Raw genomic sequence first — 26,092 nt, forward strand, 5'->3', positions numbered from 1 at the left:
ATTTTTGACATGCGTTTTTCTGGATATTTTTGTTGTTATTCTGTCTCTCTGTCACGCCCTGGCTCTGGGGACTCTTATATGTTGAGCCAGGGTGTGTAGGGTCTATGTTTTGTGTTCTATGTTCAGTTTCTAGTTCTTGTGTTTTCTAGGTTGGCCGGGGTGGTTCTCAATCAGAGGCAACGAGAATCAGCTGTTGCTTGTTGTCTCTGATTGGGAACCATACTTAGGCAGCCTGTTGTGCACTTGTGTTTTGTGGGATCTTGTTCCGTGTTGGTTTGTGTTGTTAACCGAGGACTTCACGTTTCAATTGGTTGTTTTGTATTTTGTATCGTGTTGCCAGTACACTATTAAAAAGATGTACGCATATCACGCTGCGCCTTGGTCCAATCATTATGACGATCGTGACACTCTCACTGTTCAAATAAACCTACCATTAAAATTATAGACTGATCATGTCTTTGTCAGTGGGCAAACATACAAAATCAGCAGGGGATCAAATACTTTTTTTCCCTCACTGTAGGTAGGGATAAAGTGACTAGGCAACAGGATAGATAATAAACAGTAACAGCAGTGTATGTGATGAGTCAAGAGTTAGTGCAAAAAGGGTCAATGCATATATTCCAGGTAGCTATTGGTTAAGTATTTAACTATTTAGCAGTCTCATAGCTTGAGGTAGAAGCTGTTCAGGTTCCAGACTTGGTGCATCGGTACCGCTTGCCATGCAGTAGCAGAGAGAACAGTCTATGACTTGGGAGGCTGGAGTCTTTCACCATTTTTAGGGCTTTCCTCTGACACTTCCACTCCACCTTCTACAGTCCACAGGGGAGAGATGAGACAGAGGACTAGGTAAAAATTCACAAATTACCCTATAGGCACTGAAATAAGTGTAGTTTTGTATTTTCACTCTAACAGCCCACGGAATGAAGGTATGGTAATCTAATCCTAGAACTGTGGCAACTTCCTCAAGCAGACAAGGGGTGTAGACAACCCTTGAGAGGCGGAGGAACAGAATCTGATGTCACAGAGAGGGAGGAGTGGATGATCTCATTCAAGGGCAGACTGAAAAAGAGGGGAAGAAGAGAGCGGGAGAGAAAAAGGAAGCAGAGTCTGCTATACGTTTTTTTTTCTTCTCCACACTGAAACAAACTTAAAAAAAGAGAAAAGACGATAAGAGTGCTGGTGAGGATCAACCGATTGGGAATGAGAGAGTGAGATAAAGAAAGAGGGAGGAATAACACTAACCTGACACTCAGAGTCGTGCACAACTGATGAGAACATCAAATATTACGTGTTTGAGGCCTTGGGGCCTTCAGTGACCAAGGCGGGAGAGGTAAGTCAGTCACTCTTACTCCTAACTAAATAGAAAACTCGAAACAAACACTTGAAGTGCTATGACACATAGCAAAGTCAGTCTCTATTGTGAGTGTTATATTTCCATTGAAACGCAACGTGACATGTAAACAACACCATCTAAAACTACAGTGCTGATGACAGTATTGCATTACTGTGGTGAATCTTACTATAATGTTGTTCTATAGAACTGTTCTTATACATCTTATATTCTACAGCAGGTGGGCACTTCTGGTCCTGGAGGGCTTCAGTGTTTGCAGGCTTTTGTTCCAACTCTCAGTGCCCTGAGAGAGAGAGAGAGAGAGAGAGAGAGAGAGCATGTCTTCTAACTTGGACTCCAGTCTAACCAGCATAGACTGGCTCCCCCAGCTGGGAGTCAGCTCACTGCGATCAGGAAGAGAGAGAGGAGAAGAGGGGGAGAGAAAGAAAGAGAGAGGGAGGGAGAGAAGTGATCTTCCTCCCCCCATCCCTGCCCCCTTTCTTTCCTCTGGATCCAAAGCCAAGCCCCCTCACAGCTACGCCACCCTCATCGCCATGGCGATAGGGGCCGCCCCTGGCAGGAAGTTGAGTTTGAATGACATCTACATGTGGATCAGTGACATGTTCCCCTACTACAGCAGATCTGGCAGGGGATGGAAGGTGCAGTAATCAGAAATACTCCAAACACTCCATGTCCAAACTGTCCAAAATCGAGTGTCCAAAAATAGTGTTAATGCAATACATGTTCATGCTTATTTTGCCTCCCAGAACTCCATCCGCCATAACCTGTCCCTCAATAAATGCTTCCGGAAGGTTCCTCGACCCCAAAGTGACCCTGGGAAGGTGAGTCATTCTAAAAACATTCAAACAGGGCCACATAGATGCCACATGTGAAGACGTTAGTGGCCAGTACACTCAGTGATCCACTGTTCTCTGTGAAATACAATACCTAGGCTAGAAATAGATAAAAGTATGATATTTCAAAATATACTGAATATATTACAGTTTCATACTTTTTTGTACTTTTGTAGTAATACCTCTAAATTGTGAGAACCCTCCACCTCTTGTGTTTCCAGGGTTCCTATTGGATGATGGACAGCCCCTCAGAGCCCAATCCGCTGAGAGGAACCAAGCGTCCGTTTCCAGCTGAAGAGGAGGAGGGGTCCATCCAGGTCCCCCATGTCTCAGTGATGCAGGCAGAGAAACAGAATTCACCCCAGACAGACCTTTATACGCCTTTAGCATCGCCACAGGAACCTAGTCAACAACTATCACCCCACCAACATTCACTATCCCCCCCACCCTGCAAGGTAGAGTAAGTTCAGTCCCAACAAATGTATCCAGTAGATTGATAAAGATTACAACCAAATAACAAGCTGTTGTTGTCTATCACCTTGATTCCACAGCAACGGCCACCCTATATGCAGTCCCCTGTCTCCTCTCTCTCTGTCCCCCATGCGACTGTCTCCCCATCTACTGCCCCTGCTACTCTCCCCTCTCTTTCTGTTCCTCACTCTCTCCCATCTCTTTCTATCCCTCACTCTCTCCCATCTCTTTCTTTCCCTCACTCTCTCCCCTCTTTTTCTACCTCTCACTCTATTGTCCCCTCTTCTGTCTCTCCTCAAACTCTCCCTTCTTCTTCTGTTCCCTCTCTCTCTGTTCCTGCTTTCTCTGTTCCCGCTCTTTCTGTCCCATCTCTTTCTGTTGCCCCTACCTACGCCTCGTCTCACTCCTGTGATCCCCATCTCCGTTTCTCCTTCTCTGATCTGAACCTGCCAGACCTCTACACCTCCTTCCAGTCCCTCTGCAGAAGCGTCAGGGAGAGAGTGGCCTCGCAATGTACGTTCTCTCTCACTTTCTAAATGTGTTTTTATATGTATCTCTCTGTGCTGTCAGAGAATGTGTGTATGTGAGTGTTTAACTCTCTCTCTCTCTCTCTCTCTCTCTCTGTAGCGGACGTGGGTCCCTTATTTATGTTGACCAATGACAGTACCCCACTGCACACCCCAACCCTCCCCCCTCTCTCCCCTCGTCCTGTACCCTCTGTAGCGCCTGGGCCTCCTCCTGAGGCAGACAGACTGTCTCACAGCAGTGGTGATTATAACAACTCAATACTTGAACACTCAACACCTGAACACCTTAGCACTTCAAAAATCTATTCAATTGTGTCTGTAGGCTTGTCACTGCACTATGTGAATATGATACAGTAACTAAGTCTTTGACAAACTATGCCACCCCTCTCTCTCTGTTTATCTCTGTAGTGGTGCCAGCAGACTGGTTCAGTACTACAGACACTCTGAAGGAGAGCTTTAGGATCGCCAGCAGTCTGGACTGGGCCAACATTGACCTCACTAGCCACCCAGGTCACTTAACAAACGACATGATTATTATAGATTAATGCTACCCATTTATTTCTACATTATGTCAATGTGATAACTATTTTTGTCAATCTTCCTCTTCCGCCCTGCTATTCTTTCCCCCATCCTCCCTCTCTCCTCCAGACCTCCTGGAGAGCATGCGCCAGGCCGAGCTCTGTGATTGGGCGCTGGAGCCAACGCTCTTCACTTCGCTCTGTGATTCGCTGAACCGTTTCTTCACTCAGAAGGGCCTGATTGGCTCTTCCTCCGGTAACAACTCCCCATTGGCCCACGGTGCCCCTCAATCTCTGCTCCTCCCATCCCTTACTCACAACACCCCCACCCTGGCCAGCCTGACTCACCCCTCTCCCCTGGCCTACCCCCCTCTGGTCCCCCCTTCCAGCAGTGGGCAGCCCCCCAGGAGGCCCCTCCACCCCCAAACCCAGAGTCTACAGAGGCCCCACCTGACCCAGCCCGGAGCCCCTCAGACCAATGGTGAGACCTCAGCCATGGTCACAAGACGCCTTTCTAAACTAGTTACACAGTACTTTAGCTCTACAACTTCCAGTACACAGTAGTGGTGTTTTGGCAAGTTTTTTTGTTGCAAAGCCTATTTTTGTTTGTTTTACAAAAAGTAATATTTTCTATCAGTGTAAAGCTTTGCTTCGCTCAATGGTACAGGTTGGGGTTATTTAGTCAAATATAGTAGGCATGCTACAGTGCATCACTCTGATGTAATCAAATGGCTTCCTGTTTCCTTGCCTTTGTTGGCCTCAATACCACGAATGTAACAGGGACAGGGCTGGGTTGGTAAGGTGGAAAGTCCACCCCAGTCACCTCATGACGTCACATTGTGAAGGAGATGAGGAAACGGGAAGTGATAATAGGGAAGTGAACATTAAACTGCTTTGAAAGGGACTTGAGTTGTACTCCTTGTAATAGTTTGAGGTCTGTGCAGTTCTTTCCTAGTCAACAAAGGAGGCTTATCATAGTGTCTTCCTCTCTTCTCCACTCTCACACAGCTGGGATCCAAGTTCAACCTAAACCCCGTCCCCCTATGAAACATCTCCATAACAACAGTGAGGAGATCCAAGATGACTTTGACTGGGACTCTCTGATCGCCTGACACAGAGTGGATTCTGTTTGCCCCACGATTCCATTCAGGAAGCCTACTGGATCAGTGTTGCCCGCTGGCACAGATCTAGGATCAGCTTACTCTCCCCCAAAAACAAACCTGGACCACTGGGAGGAAACATGCAAAACTGAACTTAGATCAGTATCTAGGGGAAACTTCCTCCTACTCCGAGGGGGCTCACATACAAAACACTACACCCTATATTCAGCTGCCTCACCACAAACACACAGACACTACTCTTGACAGTGAGGATGGTCATTGGTACATTGATTATGACTGAATGCTGTATGCTTATTTGCTGCAATTGTATCCCCATCATCTGGAAGTCTTCACAGAAGCTTCTGGACATGCATATATCCTCCAACTGACAGAGGAGACTTCACGTTAATAAAATATTATAAAAATGAATTATTGTCCCAGTTTTTCCCTGTCCAACAGCATTGGCACATCAAACACACAGTACACCAAACAGACAGATTTGTAACGTAAGGCGACATACCCTTTGTGGATTTGTTTTATTTCTTAAATTTCTTTATTTTTTTTCATTTTACTTTTCAAATGTGAATGTTCACAGTTAACACCACACAAAATGACCTTACCCGATAAAAGAGAGATATTTTAGTTGATATAAAATAACAATCAATTCATCAAACTCAATTAAAAGAAACAGCATGGAGCATGTTATCAAGTCCCCTGTTGTTTAAGTTTTTTTTCTTTCATTCATTGAATTAATTGTCTTTTTTTCAAAGAAGCATCTGTAGCGCTCCCCCCGTAGGAGTGAGGGATAAACAGAAAGGTGGTGCCAGTCATGCCGAGAGAAACACCTGCAGACTAGGCATCCTGTATGAAAGAGTGAGAAAGACTAATGCTTCTGATTAATACAAAAAATTTGTGAAATAAAATTGGCAGAAAAATGTGACCCTTATAATACCTCATTTGAAATCCCAACATCACATAGCATCGCTACAAGTGACAATTTTTAAAAACAAAAATAATAGATTTTGTATCTTGCCTTCTGAATCACAAATAAGCGAGGACACAGAATGAATGGAGACAGACACATTGACACACACACACACACACACACGCTTGCACACACTCATTCTCTTCCACACAACACATTCCATCTCTCCTCAACCAATAATGATGCCTTCTTTTGATTTCAATGACAATCAGTAAGAAAAATAAGCATTTGATTTAATGGCATAATTGCGTAAAAAAAATTTCCTTGTTTATTCATTCCCAGGAGCAAAAAAAGAAAGAAAGAAATGACATTAAACATTCAATTAAAAATAGAACAGCTATTGAATGATTTGACTATATTGTGCCTGAACTGTTAACATAAGCTTTTTCAGTCCAAATCTTGTTCAGGAGTTCTTTATCCTCCTTCATGCACTCTTTTCATTTCAATGCTCATCCTTTCTTTTCTTCTACAGACAGAGAGAGGAAGCGGCAGGTACAGGAGTTTGTTTCTGTTTCAGTTTGTTAGTGGCTATGTCCCCTCTCTCTCTCTCTCTCTCTCTCTCTCGGTCAGTGCAATAATACAATATTATATCTGAGTGACATTACTGATGAAGCCTAACTCTCAAACACCCACACATTTATTTCAGAAAGGACTGAAAGAAACTAACACACATTAAAACTAAATAAAAATAAATAAACGTCTATTTCCCTCCCGCTACATCCCACTGAAATTAAAGGAACCAAAATAAACAAGATTTATTTGTTGTTGAAATTCATCTGAGCTAAGAGAAAAATACATGTAAATGCTTCTGAAAGAAAATAACAAATTTTGATTTTCTTTTTTTTCTTTAAATATAGAGATGTACACGTTTCTTTTTGGAAACATAAATTGTTTGTGTTGAAGGAGGATCGCTCTGGGGGGAGGGGCAGTAGATGAGCCAGGGGGCGGGGCAGGGCCTGAATTGGGTGTTGAAGAGGAAGGGGGAGTGCCGAAACGTCCTCAAAGAAGAAAGGGATTGGTGCTGGCGCCCGTCACTCCTGCCCCTCCCACTGCTCCCCCGGCCCCCATCACTCCAGCCGCCCCCGTAGGCCCCCCAAAATTCAGCTGTGGGGGCGGTGCCCCTCCGGGCCCCATGAAGTGAGAGGACACAGGAGGACCCATGGGCGAGAGGCCGCCATAGGGGGACATTCCCATGGGGCTCTGCATCATGCCCATCCCCAGGCCTGGTGCTCCCATTCCCATAGGCCCCATGCCCATGCCAGGGTATGCCATGGGGATGGGCGGTACAGGGCTGGTGCGGAGGCCGCTGAGCCCCAGCGTGGAGGGCTGTGGGGAGATGGAGGACATGGGGACGGCCGCGCCAAAAGGGTTGGAGGTGGGGGGTGGCGTCGGGGAAACCCCCCTGCTGGAGATTGTGCTGCCCGGGGTGACAGCCATGCCAGGAGCTGAAGACGAGGCTGGAGAGGAGAGAATACTTCAATCAATCTACTTTCCTTTCATTTCTTACAAACACATTTGTCACAAAGTGCTTAAAAATATGTGTGTGTGTGTGTGTGTGTGTTTTATCAGTACCTGTGGTCTGGAGGAAGGGATTGTGTGTTGAGGAGGATGAGATTGATGGAGGTGGTGGTTGTTTAGGTTTGGGTTTAGAAGACACCAGTGAGTCCAGGTCCACCAGCGATGCGTTGGGCCCCAGGAACGACTCGGGGGTCTTACGGACAGGAAGTGAAGAGCACAGAGATGTGAGGTCAAAGGGCACTGGAGAACCCGCACTGTCGCCCGTTAACTGACCTCGCAGTTCTGGGTGTCCTACAGAGAGAGAGGGAGGGAAGGAGAGAGAGAGAGCGTGAAAATGAACATTGAGTACTGTATTTATAGTGACTAATCAGATTAGACACCACAGCATTATACCATTATTACTGAGGGAGGATGGAATGCAAGGTGGGTGAATGGGGGGGGGGGGGGGTCAGTGAGCATCTCATCCATGTGTCCGTGCCATTATGTGTGTGTGTGTGTGTGTGTGTGTGTCAATGTGTGTGTGATTGTACCTGTGCCGTTAGTGTGTTTGGCGGAGTCGCTCCATGGGTCAGAGGTGATGATGGGGTCAACCCCATCCCCAGCCCAGGGGTCTATTGGCCCCCCAAAAGAGGAGGAGGTGGAGAGGGGCACAGAGGGGCCCCAGGGGTCGACACTGGGGGGGGTCACAGCTATGGGGGAGGGAGACACACAGGGGTTTGGGTCACATACAACACCAGGGTCAATACTATTTCAAGTCTGTCAATTCAAAAGATGAATTGGATTCCCATTCAAGATTTCAAAAGTGCCATTTATTTTCAATGAGGATTGTTAATCTCTTGAACTGAACAGGAATGGAACCCAACCCGGCACAACACCGTACAATATACAGGGAACAAGGAGCTGGGCTGGATCCCAATAGTCCAATATGTCTTCCTTTCTCTCATTTATATGTACTGATATGGAAGAGCTGGACAGCCAGTCTTTTCACTTGAAAGGAGGTAAGAACGGACAGAGATCTTTTATTGAAACCAGAGATATCCCTGACTGAGATATGGAGGGTCACATTCCAAATGATCTAAACATGCTGGTCATTTGAAGAGTATTGGAAAATAGACCAAATGTATTGATGTCCATCCAGATTGAGTAGGTAGGGGTGTGGGACGAGGAGACGGAATGAGAGTAACAGATGTAGATGAGGCCAGGGGAGTAAAGGTCAGAGGTCACTAACCTGAGGGTCCCCAGGGGTCAACTGAGTTGACTCTTGAGGAGGCCGTCTCTCCCCAGGGGTCTGGCGGGGGGGCTATCGTTGGGGGGGCTGTCCCTCCACTAGCCCATGGGTCTACGTTGGGCGGTGTGGCGGGCGACGAGGTGCCCCAAGGGTCTGCGGGGGCCAGGCCCCAGGGGCCAGAGGCAGAGGGGGCTGGGAGGGGGACTGTGGGAGGGGGTGAGGGGCCGGCAGAGCCCCCAGAGGCAGCAGCAGGAGCCCCCCAGGGGTCCACAGCACTCAGCTCCATTAACGCACTCTGGGAGAGGATAGTACACAGGTTATAACACACACTGATGTTGTAGGACAGACACCAAGATAAGTCAATGAGCTCAAGGCTAGTGTAGTCTCTGTCTCTCATACACACAAAATCAAAACCACAGAGCATACGCTTAGTTAACATACATACACACACACACACACACACACTAAACAAATCTTGACACACAGACCACACACACACAGTTGCCTTGATAAAAGCAGAGGATGAAAGAAGGGATAGATCAACTAGTACCGGAACTGGAGAGCGAGTGGTGTTTCTTGTTTCTCAACCTGTGGTCTGGGGACCAGCACCGGTCCGTTGGGTATTGATGTTGCTGACCGGTCACTGAGATAATTGGCAAACTCATTCAGTGCTCAAGCACAAGTTTTAATTTAAAAAGCTTACGAATACCTGATAGGGTTCAGAAACACTTTTGGTGTAGGCCTACACTACCTTAGCTTTCAGTTTTCTCCACTCACTCAACACACACAGAACGCACAGGTGAGAGACACAACTACAGCAGGTAACACCAGGAGAGAGAATGAGGAACAGAGTGGTACTGTCTAAAGAGTGTGTGTAGCCCCCATCCATCCCTCCCCTATGGCTGGCGTACACACACCTCCTCTGGCTTGGCCTTCTGCATCCTGCTCTCCTCGATGGCCATCTGCAGTCTCAGGTCGTCCCCCCTGCGCAGCCTCTCCTCCTGCCAATCACATACAGCTGTGATGTCATCACCTGCGACAAGCGCTCGGGCAGGCCAGCCCATAGGCACAGATCTAGGTTCAGCTTACTACCTCCAAATTGTAGCCAAAGCCATTTGGGGTGAAAATGCTAAACTGACATTAGATCAGTGTCTAGGGAGAAACTTAATTTCACTCCCCCAGGAAGCATATCTGACCCTGATGCAAAGCTCCAGGAGAGATGCTGCCTTTAGTGACTGCTCTCAGATCAGCTCTCCTCAACCCACGTTAGGGAGTTGGAAAACATTCTCCCTTCCTTGAGGAAATCAAAAACTGATTCTAGACCAGCCGCTATGGGCAGCTTCCAACTTCACCATCTGAAGAAACTGTTCAGGGTCCCAGCCACAGTGGACAGTCTGCCAGGGCTTTCTATTCAACCACTACCTGTATCTAGCAGTGTTCATGGGCAGACAAACCAACAGTCCTCTTCTTGTGCTTCTACAAGGAAGTTGACATTCTAGAATGACGTCGGGATTCTAGAATGACATTGTGGTCCTAGAATGACATTGAGGTTTTATCTATAATTAAGAATTACATTCGCACACACTGTATATATATATTTTCTGTTGTATTTTTGACTTTATGTTTTGTTTACCCCATATGTAACTGTGTTGTTGTTTTTAATCGCACTGCTTTGCTTTCTCTTGGCCAGGTCGCAGTTGTAAATTAGAACTTGTTCTCAACTGGCTTACCTGGTTAAATAAAGGTAAAATAAAAATAAATAAATTAAATATATTTTTGTGAGACAAAAGAAAGTAAACTGGGATAAAACAACCTGTCTTTATATTTAGGTAGAGTGTTGGTTTGCCTTACCCTCTAAACTTCTGAATACCGGTGTTGGTTGAATACTGCCCTCCAGAGTGCTGGCACTGGAAGATGCCTTTAACTGAGTGTGTTTAAGTATGTCATTGTGTGTGTAGTTTGAGGCATGCTTTGAGAACAGTCATTTGCAATGGAATAATAAAATGGTAGTAATCCCTCATTCAGAAACTGCTACGGGTTAAATTGAGTCATTCCAATTATGAAGTCTTCGCCATGCATAATCTTACACAGATGAAATCATAGGAGAGTTATTTTAAAAACTACTTATTTCCTTCTTACCCGCTTATATTATTAACCCATTGACATTTGTGTGTTTGGAATTAATGAAACAACAGATAATTCCTATGAATATCATTCATTTTGATTGGGATTAAGACTCGATGGAGTGACCGCCGGCTGGCTAGACAGATTGACAGATAGATAGGTAGATGATGATCGGTCGGTCAGGTGGTGACCTTTGCCCCCTGACCTGTTCTTGTACTTCCTTGCTGAGTGTGAGTGCATAGCGGAGCTCTGCGTCCTCCAGAGGGGCCACAGTAGTCTGGGGGTCAGGGGTCAGAGGGTAAAGGTGAGTGAATGGAAACACACATTGTCCTGGGTTAACCTTCCTATGCCCGGATACTTCTGTTATCATATAAACTCAGCAAAAAAATAAACGTCCTCTCACTGTCAACTGCGTTTATTTTCAGCAAACTTAACATGTGTAAATATTTGTATGAACATAACACGATTCAACAACTGAGACATAAACTGAACATGTTCCACAGTCAGTCCCCTGTAGCTCAGTTGTTAGAGCATGGCGCTTGCAACGCCAGGGTTGTGGGTTCGTTTCCCACGGGGGGCCAGTATGAAAATGTATGCACTCACTAACTGTAAGTCGCTATGGATAAGAGCATCTGCTAAATGACTAAAATGTAAAAATGTGACTAACAGAAATTGAATAATGTGTCCCTGAACAAAGGTGGGGTCAAAATCAAAAGTAACAGTCAGTATCTGGTGTGGCCACCAGCTGCATTAAGTACTGCAGTGCATCTCCTCCTCATGGACTGCACCAGATTTGCCAGTTCTTGCTGTGAGATGTTACCCCACTCTTCCACCAAGGCACCTGCAAGTTCCCGGACATTTCTGGGGGAATGGCCCTAGCCCTCACCCTCCGATCCAACAGGTCACAGACGTGCTCAATGGGATTGAGATCTGGGCTCTTCGCTGGCCATGGCAGAACACTGACATTCCTGTCTTGCAGGAAATCACGCACAGAACGAGCAGTATGGCTGGTGGCATTGTCATGCTGGAGGGTCATGTCAGGATGAGCCTGCAGGAAGGGTACCACGAGGGAGGAGAATGTCTTCCCTGTAATGCACAGCTTTGAGATTGCCTGCAATGACAACAAGCTCAGTCCGATGATGCTGTGACACACCGCCCCAGACCATGATGGACCCTCCACCTCCAAATCGATCCCGCTCCAGAGTACAGGCCTCGGTGTACCGCGCATTCCTTCGACGATAAACGCGAATCCGACCATCACCCCTGGTGAGACAAAACCGCGACTCGTCAGTGAAGAGCACTTTTTGCCAGTCCTGTCTGGTCCAGCGACGGTGGGTTTGTGCCATAGGCCATAGGCGACGTTGTTGCCGGTGATGTCTGGTGAGGACCTGCCTTACAACAGGCCTACAAGCCCTCAGTCCAGCCTCTCTCAGCCTATTGCGGATAGTTTGAGCACTGATGGAGGGATTGTGCGTTCCTGGTGTAACTCGGGCAGTTGTTGTTGCCATCCTGTACCTGTCCCGCAGGTGTGCTGTTCGGATGTACCGATCCTGTGCAGGTGTTGTTATACGTGGTCTGCCACTGCAAGGACGATCATCTGTCCGTCCTGTCTCCCTGTAGCGCTGTCTTAGGTGTCTCACAGCACGGACATTGCAATTTATTGCCCTGGCCACATCTGCAGTGCTCATGCCTCCTTGCAGCATGCCTAAGGCACGTTCACGCATATGAGCAGGGACCCGGGACATCTTCCTTTTGGCATGTTCATTAAGTGTTTATGGTTCATTGAACAAGCATGGGAAACAGTGTTTAAACACTTTACAATGAAGATATGTGAAGTTATTTGGATTTTTAAGAATTATCTTTGAAAGACAGGGTCCTGAAAATGGGACGTTTCTTTTTTTGCTGAGTTTATATGAGTATATATTCTATGTATAGTGGTTGTAGGGTGTACAGTGCATATATCCTATACAAATCAACCCGTTTATCAAACCATTGGACCTCAGGTTAACAGTGTGGTTGGCCAGCGGGGCTCAGCCTACCCTCCACCAGCTCCAGGTTGGCTGGCTGTACTGTGTACCTGTTCCGCCTCCTCCTTGCTCATGGCCAGGGCCAGCTGCAGCTGCAGGTCCTCCTCCCCGGAGCTCTGTGGCCACGCCTGCTCTGGGTCCGCCCCTCCAGAGTGAGAGCCCTGAGACAGAGCTCCACCCCCCAGACCTGGAGCTGAGGGGGCCGAAGAGGCTGGGGGATGGGATGAGGGGACCGGAGGACAGGGAAAGGTGGGGAAAGAGAATATTATTGTTTGCATCATGGCATAGTTAGAGCTGGGCAGGAACAAAAGCCTGCAAACACCACATGCATATCTCCAGGATCAGGGCAACTCTGCATCACAGCAGACAACTTAAAACGACATTTCTGTCTGTGGTTTGCTTTCCTCCTTAATCCCTTTCAGATCCCCTGGTGGCTGGTGCAGGATGGGTAACGTAGATGTCTCTCACCACTGGTGGTCTGTGCCATCTTTTCTTTGGTCTTGAGTGCATGGATCCTCTCCTCTCGTAGTCTCTCCTCGTCCTTCAGCAGTGTTACCAGTTGTTTGGCCTTCTCCCGCACATTTACCCCCTGACACACACACACACGCAGGTGAAAGCACATGCGTACATACAACACTCAGTGCACAACCTTCATAACAACGCAGCTGTGTCCCTGAATTCTAACAGTTGATAAATGTCAGTTATTTACCTGCAAACTAAGTGCTACATCCTACATTCCTGTTTTCAGTCTTTCCATTTCCATGCAGTGTTTTCCCTGTGACCTGCTCTATTGTTCTCCAGCCATTACCAGCCCATAAACATGTTACTGTTGGCTTTTCACTCTGTGTTTGTATGAGGTCACAGTGAAAACATTGTAAAAAGTCCTTGAATGAGAGGCGAGTGGTGATTCTGTACCAGTATGTGTTTGGGAATGTGTGTGTGTGTGTGTGTGTGTGTGTGTGTGTGTACGCGTGTGTGCATGTGCATGCGCGCGTCGTACCTGGTCCTTGCCGTCTCTGTCGATGAACTGGAAGTCCTTGAGAGTCTGGACAGCGTAGATGTTCTCTCTGCACTGCTGAGCCACGCGCTCTGAACCCGTCTTTATGAGGTACTCCATGAGAGTCATAGCCTGGAGAACACACAGTACAGTAGAAACCATAGAGATCCTATTAAATTACTAGAGAAGCTATGTCATAAACCCTCAAAGTTCCAGAATGGGACGAGAATGGCAGCCATAGATGCGGTAAAGAGGTCAATCGAACTCGACCAAAACAATGGAATTGCCATGGAAACTAGTGCGGGAAAGGGCAGTGAAGGAAGATCCTGAATCTCCTCATTTCCCCCCAGCAAAATTACCCTACGTTTAGGCTATTGTTTATATGTGTATTTCACACTATGTTGAGGTAAAAATCTGAGTATAATGCTTGAATGGATGTCAACCCCAATACAGGTTAATGTCATCGTCACCAAGCAACTGCATTACAGTTCAAAACTACTTTGATTACCACCACCGATTTCTGTATGCTACACTATATCTCTCATATCTATCTATATATCTATATATCTATATATATACACAAAAGTATGTGGACACCCATTCGCTTCACCATTTGGCAGTCCGACGGACAAATCTGGGTTTGACGGATACCAGGAGAACACTACCTGCCCCAATGCATAGTGCCAACTGTAAAGTTTGGTGGAGGAGGAATAATGGTTTGGGCTAGACCCCTTAGTTCCAGTTAAGGGAAATCTTAACGCTACAGCATACAATGACATTCTAGACGATTCTGTGCTTCCAACTTTGTGGCAACAGTTTGGGGAAGGCCCTTTCCCGTTTCAGCATGACAATGCCCTCGTGCACAAAGAGAGGTCCATACAGAAATGGTTTGTTGAGATCGGTGTGGAAGAACTTGACTGGCCTGCACAGAGCCCTGACCTCAACCCCATCTAACACCTTTGGGATGAATTGTAACACCGACTGCGAGCCAGGCCTAATCGCCCAACATCAGTGCCCGACCTCACTAATGCTTTTGTGGCTGAATGGAAGCATGTCCCTGCCGCAATGTTCCAACATCTAGTGGAAAGCCTACCCAGAAGAGTGGAGGCTGTTATAGCAGCAAAGGGGGGACCAACTCAATATTAATGCCCACAATTTTGGAATGAGATGTTCGACGAGCAGATGTCAACATACTTTTGGTTATGTAGTGTAGCTATGCTACCAGCTTATATGAACAGGAGTTAGCATTTAGCAATCAACTTCTTCTAAACCTGAAAAGGAACTACATCGAAATGTTATGCAGTGAAAATAGCCAAATCGGACTTTAGTAATCACATTGTGAGCCTGTTACAATACATCAACCATGACGGATTTGACGAATATCCACCTTGTTAGATCAGATTGGTTGAATTTGCACCAATCCGGCGTCCTTATTCTATTCCCCACGGTCTGCGTTCCATTGACCTCTTTACCGGATATATGGCAGTTAATTTTAAGAATTCATGGAATCATTGATTCCACTAAAAACGGACTGGCTAGATAACAAGCATAATGTTCAGATAATCTTCAAATTCGTTGTTTTACACAATATCTCATCACTGGCTGACCTACTCCCTGACCAAAATGGCTGATATTTTATACTGTCATAAGAAGCCTTATGTCACAGATAGAACAATGAGACAGATATTTCACCGGATGTATAAATGTGAAGCATCCGTTTGGCGTTTCCACTCACATTTGGTAGTGAGAGGAAGCCCAGTGTCCGGCAATGGGAGAAGATGGAATGGATTTGGCAGACATTCTGCTAATTTTCTCATCGATAAAACAATTGATCTCAATACAGTTCTGTTTCCAAAACTAAAATCTGTTATGAACAGAGTGGACTAAGTTTAGTAAACTTGACCCTTTGCTAAAGTATTAAAAAAATATGCATTGTTTAGAAACAGTGCAAAGGCGAATTGAGTTATTGCAAATATGCAAATGCATGCTAGAACGCGCCAATAGGATCTCGCTAGCTCGTGTTTGGCTCTGCCCACCTCCTTGCTTGTTCTGCCCACTATGACACATTTGTTCCCATTTGAAACGACGGGCTGTGGTTTATCTTGCTTTAGTTACACAAATACTTGGTTATGTCCATTCTAGTATTCTAATTCCTATTTCTATGTGCACACATAAAACAGTGAGAGTGAGTGTGTGTGAGCCGACAAACGAGACAGACAGACTACATGTCACCCGTTCTTGTTATGGTCAATATTGAACAGACATTCGCACAACTTTCCTTTTCACTTCCTCTCTCACCACCCCATACCACCCACACAAGCAAACCTTGTAGACGTGTCTCCAGTTCTTGCCGTGGTCGTTGAGGCGTTTCCACACCATGCTCATGATCTCAGAGAAGGCCACCACGTTGTAGGTCAGGTCTGCTATCTCTGACATCAGAGAGCTGCTGGGGCCCCATGGGTCATTGGACGTCGCCTCCCGCACCTGGAGACAGGGACGGGGGGGGGACGGGGGGGAGACCAGGGACAAGGGGGGGCAAAGACCAGGGACAAGGGAGGGCAAAGACCAGGGACAATGGGGGGGGGGGACATGGAACATCAGAAAAACTTCAAAGCAGTCAACATTGAACATTCAAAGTTGTGATTTAGTGATCAATTAATTGATTAATCAGCTGGTAGTTTATATCAAGACAACAGACTATTCATTCCCTTGGCAAGCTCAAGCCAACAAAACATATTACGATTTGAAGCTCACGACTAAACATGTAAAAACAGACAAAACAATTATGCAAAGTACTTTAATCAAATGAACCCCTGATAAGTCCACAGCCGTGATCGTAGGTCACCTTAACTGATCATCTCTCCTGCTCTCAGATTTGTGGAGAAGAAGTGTGAGAATACACAGGCTGGATAGAACCATCATGATGAATGGATAACATGATTACATTAACCCAGATAGAGAGAGGAGGTGATGCAGGGAGTACACAGTGGAATGTATTATTTGAAAAGTACCAATAGATAAGAGAAGTCAAGACAGAAGGGAGGAGAGGAAAGGAAGAAAGAGTTGGAGAGGGAGGAAGCAGAGGAGGAGGATGAGGTGAGATAGCCTTGAAAGAAGTGGTGAGGAAAGGAGGAAGAGGACAATGGGAAACGGAGAAGAATAACATTTTTAAAAAGATGTGTAGGTGGAAAAGTGGTCGGAGAGGAAGAGAGAAAAGAAAGGGGGAAGAGGACGAGCGAACCTTGATCTCGGCCTCTGAGAAGTTGTGGACAATGTTCTTCATTTGTCGCCGTAGCGATGAGGTCGACATGGCAACCGTCTGGCTGTCGGGTTCCACTGAAAATCTGACTCACACAGAGAAAGAGAGAGAGACAGTGGTTGTAAAACAGTTAATACAACACAAAACAAATAGCAGCCAGGGCAAAGTGTACAGTGAGTTAATACAGAGAGAGAGCGGCAGAGAGAGGAGGAGAGTAGCCTAACTCAGAGAGGAGGAGAGTAGCCTTACTCAGAGAGGAGGAGAGTAGCCTAACTCAGAGAGGAGGAGAGTAGCCTAACTCAGAGAGGAGGAGAGTAGCCTAACTCAGAGAGGAGGAGAGTAGCCTTACTCAGAGAGGAGGAGAGTAGCCTTACTCAGAGAGGAGGAGAGTAGCCTTACTCAGAGAGGAGGAGAGTAGCCTAACTCAGAGAGGAGGAGAGTAGCCTTACTCAGAGAGGAGGAGAGTAGCCTAACTCAGAGAGGAGGAGAGTAGCCTTACTCAGAGAGGAGGAGAGTAGCCTAACTCAGAGAGGAGGAGAGTAGCCTAACTCAGAGAGGAGGAGAGTAGCCTAACTCAGAGAGGAGGAGAGTAGCCTTACTCAGAGAGGAGGAGAGTAGCCTTACTCAGAGAGGAGGAGAGTAGCCTTACTCAGAGAGGAGGAGAGTAGCCTTACTCAGAGAGGAGGAGAGTAGCCTTACTCAGAGAGGAGGAGAGTAGCCTAACTCAGAGAGGAGGAGAGTAGCCTAACTCAGAGAGGAGGAGAGTAGCCTAACTCAGAGAGGAGGAGAGTAGCCTTACTCAGAGAGGAGGAGAGTAGCCTTACTCAGAGAGGAGGAGAGTAGCCTTACTCAGAGAGGAGGAGAGTAGCCTAACTCAGAGAGGAGGAGAGTAGCCTAACTCAGAGAGGAGGAGAGTAGCCTAACTCAGAGAGGAGGAGAGTAGCCTTACTCAGAGAGGAGGAGAGTAGCCTTACTCAGAGAGGAGGAGAGTAGCCTTACTCAGAGAGGAGGAGAGTAGCCTAACTCAGAGAGGAGGAGAGTAGCCTTACTCAGAGAGGAGGAGAGTAGCCTAACTCAGAGAGGAGGAGAGTAGCCTAACTCAGAGAGGAGGAGAGTAGCCTAACTCAGAGAGGAGGAGAGTAGCCTTACTCAGAGAGGAGGAGAGTAGCCTAACTCAGAGAGGAGGAGAGTAGCCTAACTCAGAGAGGAGGAGAGTAGCCTTACTCAGAGAGGAGGAGAGTAGCCTTACTCAGAGAGGAGGAGAGTAGCCTTACTCAGAGAGGAGGAGAGTAGCCTTACTCAGAGAGGAGGAGAGTAGCCTAACTCAGAGAGGAGGAGAGTAGCCTAACTCAGAGAGGAGGAGAGTAGCCTAACTCAGAGAGGAGGAGAGTAGCCTAACTCAGAGAGGAGGAGAGTAGCCTAACTCAGAGAGGAGGAGAGTAGCCTAACTCAGAGAGGAGGAGAGTAGCCTAACTCAGAGAGGAGGAGAGTAGCCTAACTCAGAGAGGAGGAGAGTAGCCTAACTCAGAGAGGAGGAGAGTAGCCTAACTCAGAGAGGAGGAGAGTAGCCTAACTCAGAGAGGAGGAGAGTAGCCTAACTCAGAGAGGAGGAGAGTAGCCTAACTCAGAGAGGAGGAGAGTAGCCTTACTCAGAGAGGAGGAGAGTAGCCTTACTCAGAGAGGAGGAGAGTAGCCTAACTCAGAGAGGAGGAGAGTAGCCTAACTCAGAGAGGAGGAGAGTAGCCTAACTCAGAGAGGAGGAGAGTAGCCTAACTCAGAGAGGAGGAGAGTAGCCTAACTCAGAGAGGAGGAGAGTAGCCTAACTCAGAGAGGAGGAGAGTAGCCTAACTCAGAGAGGAGGAGAGTAGCCTAACTCAGAGAGGAGGAGAGTAGCCTAACTCAGAGAGGAGGAGAGTAGCCTAACTCAGAGAGGAGGAGAGTAGCCTAACTCAGAGAGGAGGAGAGTAGCCTAACTCAGAGAGGAGGAGAGTAGCCTAACTCAGAGAAGAAGAAATTAGTAGAGAAAAAGAAAAGCAGCAAGATAGAGAGAGACATCAAGATAAACAGGCAGACATTGGGTGAAAGAGAAAAGCTAAACCAGCAATCAAATTGAGTGGACATAGTGCTCCTTTACTATGTCAACAGAGAGAGAAATTCAGCACACACACACTCACTCTCTCACTCGGTTTCTCTCTTTCTGGCTCCACTCGTTTACAGAGCGCTCTGTCTCAGGCTGTCCATCTCTCCTCACAGAGACATTGAGTCCCAAAACCACAGATTTAGGGTGATAAAAAACCTGTGGAGCGTGAGATGACAACACTAATCTTACCGGTATGTGTTGAGGGCCCCAAAGTGAAAACCCTGAGCTTCTCCTCACCCCAAACACAACGTAGGCTAGGCTATGTATGGGCTAGGCAGGGTTTCATTGGAATTAGGCAAAGTGTTTTGGGCAGGGGCGCAGCAGACTTGATGTTCTTGTCCACACATACAGTACCAGGACAGGCATGGTTGACATTATGAAAAACTCAAGGGCCCCTACTTTAGTTTTGATTCACTTTCACTATCTGACCCACTTAATGCTGTCAGATGGGCATGGCCATCGCATGCAGGCTTGAACAGTGTCACTATTTGACGTCATTGAACTACATGTTAGTACTCTGTGGGCTGTTTAACAATGCTGTGGCATGAATAATCCCAGTGGGCTTCATTCACTTCTCTTTTTGACCTGCACTGTTGGAGCTCAGAGCTTAAGAATTTCACTGTGCCCTGCATTTACATCTGTGACCCTGTGTATGTGACTAATAAACTCATCTAATAAGTAGGTACAACATATTCCTATATGACTTTACCGTCTCCTCTGCCAAAATTGTTTCAGTGCTGCTGAATAACCCTAGCACAGTGTGGCCAACTAGACTAATAAGGAGTGGAAGACGACAGGTTGTACTAATAGGAGACTAGGTTGCATAACACAGCAGAGAGATAACCATTCCAAAAGTCAGTTTAGAGATTACTGGAGCAACGTTCCAAAGTTCATGCAAGGCATCTACCAAGACTGAATGTAGATAAGGGACAAGTTTAGCCAATATCTCTCACAATTCAACAGGGTTCAGGCCAATTCTACGTAAATTTAGGAAATTATCTGAAATTCCAATTCAAGAATTGAGAAATGCTCAGAAAAAATAGATCTTAAATTCTTGAAACAGACACCTCCTGTGCTGAATTTAAATGTCAATGACCTCAACCCTACACATCATAATGTGGAGCACTGCATTAGCTAAGCTCCTTATCAATAGTTTAACTTGACAGTACAATAACATAGCTACATGCAACCCCTGGACGTCTCCTGTCCTGTTGCATGTAGCTATGTTATTGTACTGTCAAGTTCAACTATTGATAAGGAGCTTAGCTAATGCAGTGCTCCACATTATGATGTGTAGGGTTGAGGTCATTGACATTTAAATATTCAGGACAGCCTACAGTGGAATAAGTATCAGAACTTGCTTGGAGTTTCACTGACACTTTAGCTAGACATAAAATGTGGATTCAATGGCAGATGCATTATTGGCAACCAAACCCCAACATGCAACTAGCTAGCTGAAGCCAGACAAACTTAGCTAGTTGGCTGAGTCTAATATTAGCTAGCTAACAAACTATTGAACTAGCTAGCAAGCCAAAGCTATGGCGCTAGTACTAGCCCATATTTGTGCTAACGCCAGAAAAACAAGGGCGGTGTAACGATCAAGACAATGTCAGAACTGTGGCCTCTACGCTCGTTCCCACTTCCTAGTCGCTATCAGACAGTCACACCCTCCTGAGCCAGAGACCCCCACCCAATTAGCATGCTAACCAGTTATCATCTCTCACAACAGTCTACATAGCGATTCAAAACCAATGCAAACATTACTACAGGAAATACTTGAACTACTACTGCCAAAGAACAAAATGGGAAGTGTAATGAACTTGATTGGCAAACTTAGAAGGCCATCCAAACCAGATAAAAGGGGTCACTAACAAATTAGTTAGCTAGCTAGGCTGGCTAACGTTAGCTATCTGGTACCACCCTCCCAGCTATCAGCTGGAAAACGTTAGCCACTTACCGTTAACTCCTCTTCTCCTTGGCTCTCTCAGTCGCAATCACTTTTAACGTTTTACAATTGTTGTGGGGGTTAAGGGGAAAGCGTGAGAGAGAAAGCCGACTAACTAAATATTGGTATTCCTGTCACGACACTGAATGAAACATTGCCATTTACCTAGCTAGGTAGCTGATGTAGCCGATAGTACAAACATATGAGATAACGTTGAACCCTGTTGCTAGCTGGCTAGCTGCTCAAGTGGCAACAGAATACGAGTGGTATTTATGATCTGATCGAGTGACACCACCATCCTTAACATAGAACCGATGGTTATGGAACGTTCACTATGTCAATATTACTTATAATATTTAATAACTGTTGGCAATATACCATAATGAACATCTAAATTAAGTCTATACTGACCCTGTTGTAGCTCGAATGGTACAAGGAGATGGCGGAACTTCCGGTTCCGTTCCCGATTACAGGAAAGACCGCACCCCTTTGCACGCTCCCATCATTTAATATTTATCAAATGGGCGAGGCTACACAGTCATTACGCATAAAATAGTCCGAATTTGATCTCAAATTCTAACCTATTGCATTGTCTGGATGGGAATTTAGGGCTATTTATCACATTTATAAATAAGCTTTATACTGTAACATAATGCCAAACTGACCATTGCTATTGATTGTTTTGTATGCAGGAACATGTCAAGTGTAGCCTATAAAAGCACCCCTCAGACTTCTATAATTGTACCTGAAGGTGTGTGTTGGTTGAGACTGTGTGGCTTCGGTGCTGTGCATTGTCTGTTTAAGAAACATTTGAGGACCAAGAGAAATGTAAGGGGTGTGGTCGAATGTGTTCAGAAGATATGTGTTGAGCAAGGTTGCCAATATTCAAAATTTGTATTTTGTTAAAGGGGAAATCTGCAGTTTACATTTTTTTTACATTTTAGTCATTTAGCAGACGCTCTTATCCAGAGCGACTTACAGGAGCTCAGTTGCTACATAGATGTTTTGACATATGATATGTACCCATTCATTCTTGAAGAATATAACTTCAAAATGCCTCATGAACTTAGTTCAACTGTAGTACCCCATCAGAACCAAAAATATAAGCTTGTTTTACTCCAATATTTGTAAACAAAGTAAATGTAGACAAACACTGTATAGCCTCAAAACATGGTTAAAACTATAATGTTGATATCATGGATGCTTTAACCTCTACGGGATCAGTGTCCCATACATGGGACAGATGAGCTAACGTGCTCTAATGTGAATAGCATGACTGTTGTAAGTAACAGTAAACTTTCCAGGACATAGACATGTCTTATATGGGCAGAAAGCTGTCCAATTTACAGTAGCTATTACAGTGAAAAAATATCATGCTATTGTTTGAGGAGAGTGCACAACAACAATTCTTACATTCAGTAATCTTGCTCTGATTTGTCATCCTAAGGGTCCCAGAGATAAAATGTAGCAAAGTCTTGTTTGGTAAAATCCATTTTTATATTCAAATGTAGGAACTGGTTTCTACAGTTTGAACCCCTGCTGTCTCTGGCTCCACACCCACCCTGCCCGGCCATCTAGATGTGTGAAAGTTTGTGTATAAGCTAATGATCCATCATGTATGACATTCCTGGGAGTGTGTAAACTTGCATCCATAGCTCTGTCTATGAATTTGAGAGTGGTTACATTTCTCCAGACCCATCCTTCAGATTTTTACAGAAACAGTGGTGGGGATGCGCTTTGTTATTGTTTCAACTGCGGATTTCCCCTTTAAGTTATGCCACTGCAGTAATGCCATTTTTTTCCTTTATTTTTTTCAGTTGATTCCAGTTGGTTCCATGCGCTTCCAGATGCTTTGGGGGTGAAAGCATTAGGCCTAATTGAAACTGCCCTCTAAGGTGAATGTCTGTTGATATTAATATTAGCTGTTTGTGTGAATGCTGTGGCTAACTGGGCTGTGGCTAACTGTTCTTTTCTTTCATTCAGTAGTTTTGTTTGTCACTGTTTTGGTTTTCTGAGATTTTGGTCAGTTTTGTGTAGAGGCCGAATGATTTAGGTTTTTTGGGTCGGATAAGATTACATTTTTGTGGGGGACACAAAATACTGATATATCTGCTGATATATTGTTTTACAGCCTGGAAATCATCATAAACTGCCATCCCTTAAGAGCAATTGTCAAAGAAATATGCTTCAAAATGTTGATTTCTTGCATTGTGACTATAATGACACATCATGAGAATGGCCGCAAGTGTTCAGATAATCATGAGATTCCCTTTTTTCATCCTATTTATTGAATATTGCTTATCAGTGGAATTATCGGCCGATATCGATATATTGGTAAAGGTCCAATATCAGCCGACAATATCGGTGAACCGACATATCGGTCAGGCTCTACTTTTGTGTAACTTGGTCATCAATAATTATAGTCCTGTGAAAGCAGCACTTACTTATGCACCAATGTCAGTTCTATTCAGTGGAAGTGTGATCTAAGAAGCCTTTTGTGTAATTGTGCTAATGTGCTTTGATTTTATCCTGTTTGTATATATGGTGTATATAAAACCTGAATCTCTTAATATACTTAGCTTGACTTTTATATCTGACTCCTGACTGTTTCCAAATGGGCCTAGAAACCGTGATATGAAAATATGTTCAAATATGAATATACTTTAATAATATAAGCATATTTCAAAACGTATATTTCAAGGCATTTATCAAATATGACAGGATAAAATACCGGCCAACACAACACAAATTACCAAATTGATATATTACTAAGGGACAGTAAACAACAAATCATTGAGATTTGTCTGACATTGATTTCAAGAGGGTTAGGCTTGTGCTGTGTGTCGGTTGACGTTACTGCAGGCCTACCTCCTAAATTTAGCAGCAAAACCAGTAGCAGATATTCAGCTATAAATAAAATCACCTCCTATAAATCATCTCGTTATGCATGGAACTATTCCTCTCATCCACATTCTTCACATTCAGATTCACACAGAAGTGTGTTATGTAATTTTATTGTTGCTCTGGTTTCTGCTGGTATGAATAGTAATCATAAACACCTCTCCATTTTCCCCTGCGCTGACTGTCCGTCAACACAAAGCATCTATCCTGTCCTCCTCAGGCATAAGTCCCTGTTCATGTGCATATCATTATGAATACTATAAAACATTATCACAATAAAAGAGAATCATCTTTCAACAGGCACAATTCCGCAAACGCTGTGACGTCCACCGGCATCAATCACTAACATTTGTATTATACATTTGTAGAGCTCTTTTTACAAATACACTTGTCACAAGTGCCTTACAGCAACTGACACGAGTACAGTCAGACAGTAATGTCCGGAGATCACGTTTCCCAGTTCTAACTCCAGAACCTCAACCTACAACCCTAACCCAACAGGACACCTCTGAGCCTGGGACATTGTGTGTCTGGGACATGGGCATGTCTGCTGTGGGCGGCTGTGTATATTGCCATCAATTACACTGCTGTAGCACATAGCGTCCACACAGAGGTAACCTCTAGCCTATTTTACAGAGATGTATAGTATAACGTCAGAACCCAGTTGAACTATATTAATGCATGGTGGCCAACAGATCAGACAACCATTACAAGAGCTGCTACACAGTGAGGGAAATAAGTATTTGACCCCCTCTCAATCAGAAAGATTTCTGGCTCCCAGGTGTCTTTTATACAGGTAACGAGCTGAGATTAGGAGCACACTCTTAAAGGGAGTGCTCCTAATCTCAGCTTGTTACCTGTATAAAAGACACCTGTCCACAGAAGCAATCAATCAATCAGATTCCAAACTCTCCACCATGGCCAAGACCAAAGAGCTCTCAGAGGATGTCAGGGACAAGATTGTAGACCTACACAAGGCTGGAATGGGCTACAAGACCATCGCCAAGCAGCTTGGTGAGAAGGTGACAACAGTTGGTGCGATTATTCACAAATGGAAGAAACACAAAAGAACTGTCAATCTCCCTCGGCCTGGGGCTCCATGCAAGATCTCACCTCGTGGAGTTGCAATGATCATGAGAACGGTGTGGAATCAGCCCAGAACTACACGGGAGGATCTTGTCAATGATCTCAAGGCAGCTGGGACCATAGTCACCAAGAAAACAATAGGTAACACACTACGCCGTGAAGGACTGAAATCCTGCAGCGCCCGCAAGGTCCTCCTGCTCAAGAAAGCACATATACAGGCCCGTCTGAAGTTTGCCAATGAACATCTGAATGATTCAGAGGAGAACTGGGTGAAAGTGTTGTGGTCAGATGAGACCAAAATCGAGCTCTTTGGCATCAACTCAACTCGCCGTGTTTGGAGGAGGAGGAATGCTGCCTATGACCCCAAGAACACCATCCCCACCGTCAAACATGGAGGTGGAAACATTATGCTTTGGGGGTGTTTTTCTGCTAAGGGGACAGGACAACTTCACCGCATCAAAGGGACGATGGACGGGGCCATGTACCGTCAAATCTTGGGTGAGAACCTCCTTCCCTCAGCCAGGGCATTGAAAATGGGTCGTGGATTGTTATTCCAGCATGACAATGACCCAAAACACACGGCCAAGGCAACAAAGGAGTGGCTCAAGAAGAAGCACATTAAGGTCCTGGAGTGACCTAGCCAGTCTCCAGACCTTAATTCCATAGAAAATATAAATGCATCCTGTAAAGTGTTGGTCCCAAGTTTCATGAGCTGAAATAAAAGATCGCAGAAATAATTTATCGCACATTTTGTGCACAATTTTGTTTACATCCATTTACATTTTAGTCATTTAGCAGATGCTCTTATCCAGAGCGACTTACAGTTAATGAGTGCATACATTTCCATACTTGCCCCCCGTGGAAAACGAACCCATAACCCTGGCGTTGCAAGCGCCATGCTCTACCAACTGAGCTACAGGGGACTGTTAGTGAGCATTTCTCCTTTGCCAAGATAATCCATCCACCTGACAGGTGTGGCATATCAAGGAGCTCATTAAACAGCATGATCATTACACAGGTGCTTCTTGTGCTGGGGACAATAAAAGGCCACTCTAAAATGTGCAGTTTTATCACACAACACA

General features: G+C 45.4%; 3 protein-coding genes across 6 annotated transcripts in view; 2 read left to right on the plus strand and 1 right to left on the minus strand.

Moving 5' to 3' along the window:
- Positions 1–1,046: 1,046 nt before the first annotated feature.
- LOC311139594 (forkhead box protein J2-like) lies at positions 1,047–5,229 on the plus strand. Its single transcript, XM_084174502.1, has 9 exons — positions 1,047–1,330; positions 1,569–1,989; positions 2,098–2,172; positions 2,406–2,639; positions 2,736–3,168; positions 3,283–3,423; positions 3,591–3,692; positions 3,831–4,181; positions 4,709–5,229. The coding sequence occupies exons 2-9, from the start codon at positions 1,669–1,671 to the stop codon at positions 4,810–4,812; spliced, it is 1,761 nt and encodes a 586-aa protein (XP_084030628.1). The 5' UTR covers positions 1,047–1,330; positions 1,569–1,668; the 3' UTR covers positions 4,813–5,229.
- An 815-nt stretch (positions 5,230–6,044) lies between these two features.
- On the minus strand, positions 6,045–21,488 carry LOC311140681 (epsin-1-like). Of its 4 annotated transcripts, none has more exons than XM_084175858.1 (12): positions 21,036–21,488; positions 16,921–17,023; positions 16,005–16,163; positions 13,683–13,811; positions 13,151–13,271; positions 12,733–12,893; positions 10,861–10,932; positions 9,449–9,532; positions 8,532–8,826; positions 7,834–7,992; positions 7,358–7,594; positions 6,045–7,242 (listed from the first exon to the last, which is right to left on the minus strand). In XM_084175858.1, the coding sequence occupies exons 2-12, from the start codon at positions 16,987–16,989 to the stop codon at positions 6,785–6,787; spliced, it is 1,944 nt and encodes a 647-aa protein (XP_084031984.1). In that variant the 5' UTR covers positions 16,990–17,023; positions 21,036–21,488; the 3' UTR covers positions 6,045–6,784. The 4 variants fall into 4 exon arrangements, with proteins under 4 accessions (XP_084031984.1, XP_084031985.1, XP_084031987.1 ...); XM_084175859.1 differs by having other exon boundaries at positions 21,435–21,477; XM_084175861.1 differs by having other exon boundaries at positions 7,840–7,992; positions 21,036–21,456.
- A 3,117-nt stretch (positions 21,489–24,605) lies between these two features.
- Positions 24,606–26,092, plus strand: part of LOC311139346 (serine/threonine-protein kinase SBK2-like) — a gene marked incomplete at both ends in the record, with an annotated part of 8,236 nt that continues 6,749 nt past the window's right edge. The window contains one exon of the mRNA XM_084174219.1: positions 24,606–24,650. Within this exon, the coding sequence (XP_084030345.1) occupies positions 24,606–24,650 (45 nt within the window). The remainder of the gene's footprint in view (positions 24,651–26,092) is intronic.

The sequence above is a fragment of the Coregonus lavaretus genome (genome assembly GCF_964263955.1).
Source record: "Coregonus lavaretus genome assembly, chromosome: 13".
NCBI lineage: Eukaryota > Metazoa > Chordata > Actinopteri > Salmoniformes > Salmonidae > Coregonus > Coregonus lavaretus.

Bases quoted from the DNA above. Each gene is read 5' to 3' on its own strand.
- LOC311139594 (XM_084174502.1), top strand. From the start codon at position 1,669: ATGTCTTCTAACTTGGACTCCAGTCTAACCAGCATAGACTGGCTCCCC. The intron at 2,640-2,735 runs GTAGAGTAAGTT...TTGATTCCACAG, and splicing joins TATCCCCCCCACCCTGCAAG to CAACGGCCACCCTATATGCA. The intron at 4,182-4,708 runs GTGAGACCTCAG...ACTCTCACACAG, and splicing joins CGGAGCCCCTCAGACCAATG to CTGGGATCCAAGTTCAACCT.
- LOC311140681 (XM_084175858.1), bottom strand. From the start codon at position 16,989: ATGTCGACCTCATCGCTACGGCGACAAATGAAGAACATTGTCCACAAC. The intron at 13,272-13,682 runs GTACGACGCGCG...TGTGTGTGTCAG, and splicing joins ACAGAGACGGCAAGGACCAG to GGGGTAAATGTGCGGGAGAA. The intron at 7,993-8,531 runs GTTAGTGACCTC...CCTCCCCCATAG, and splicing joins TGACCCCTGGGGACCCTCAG to CTGTGACCCCCCCCAGTGTC.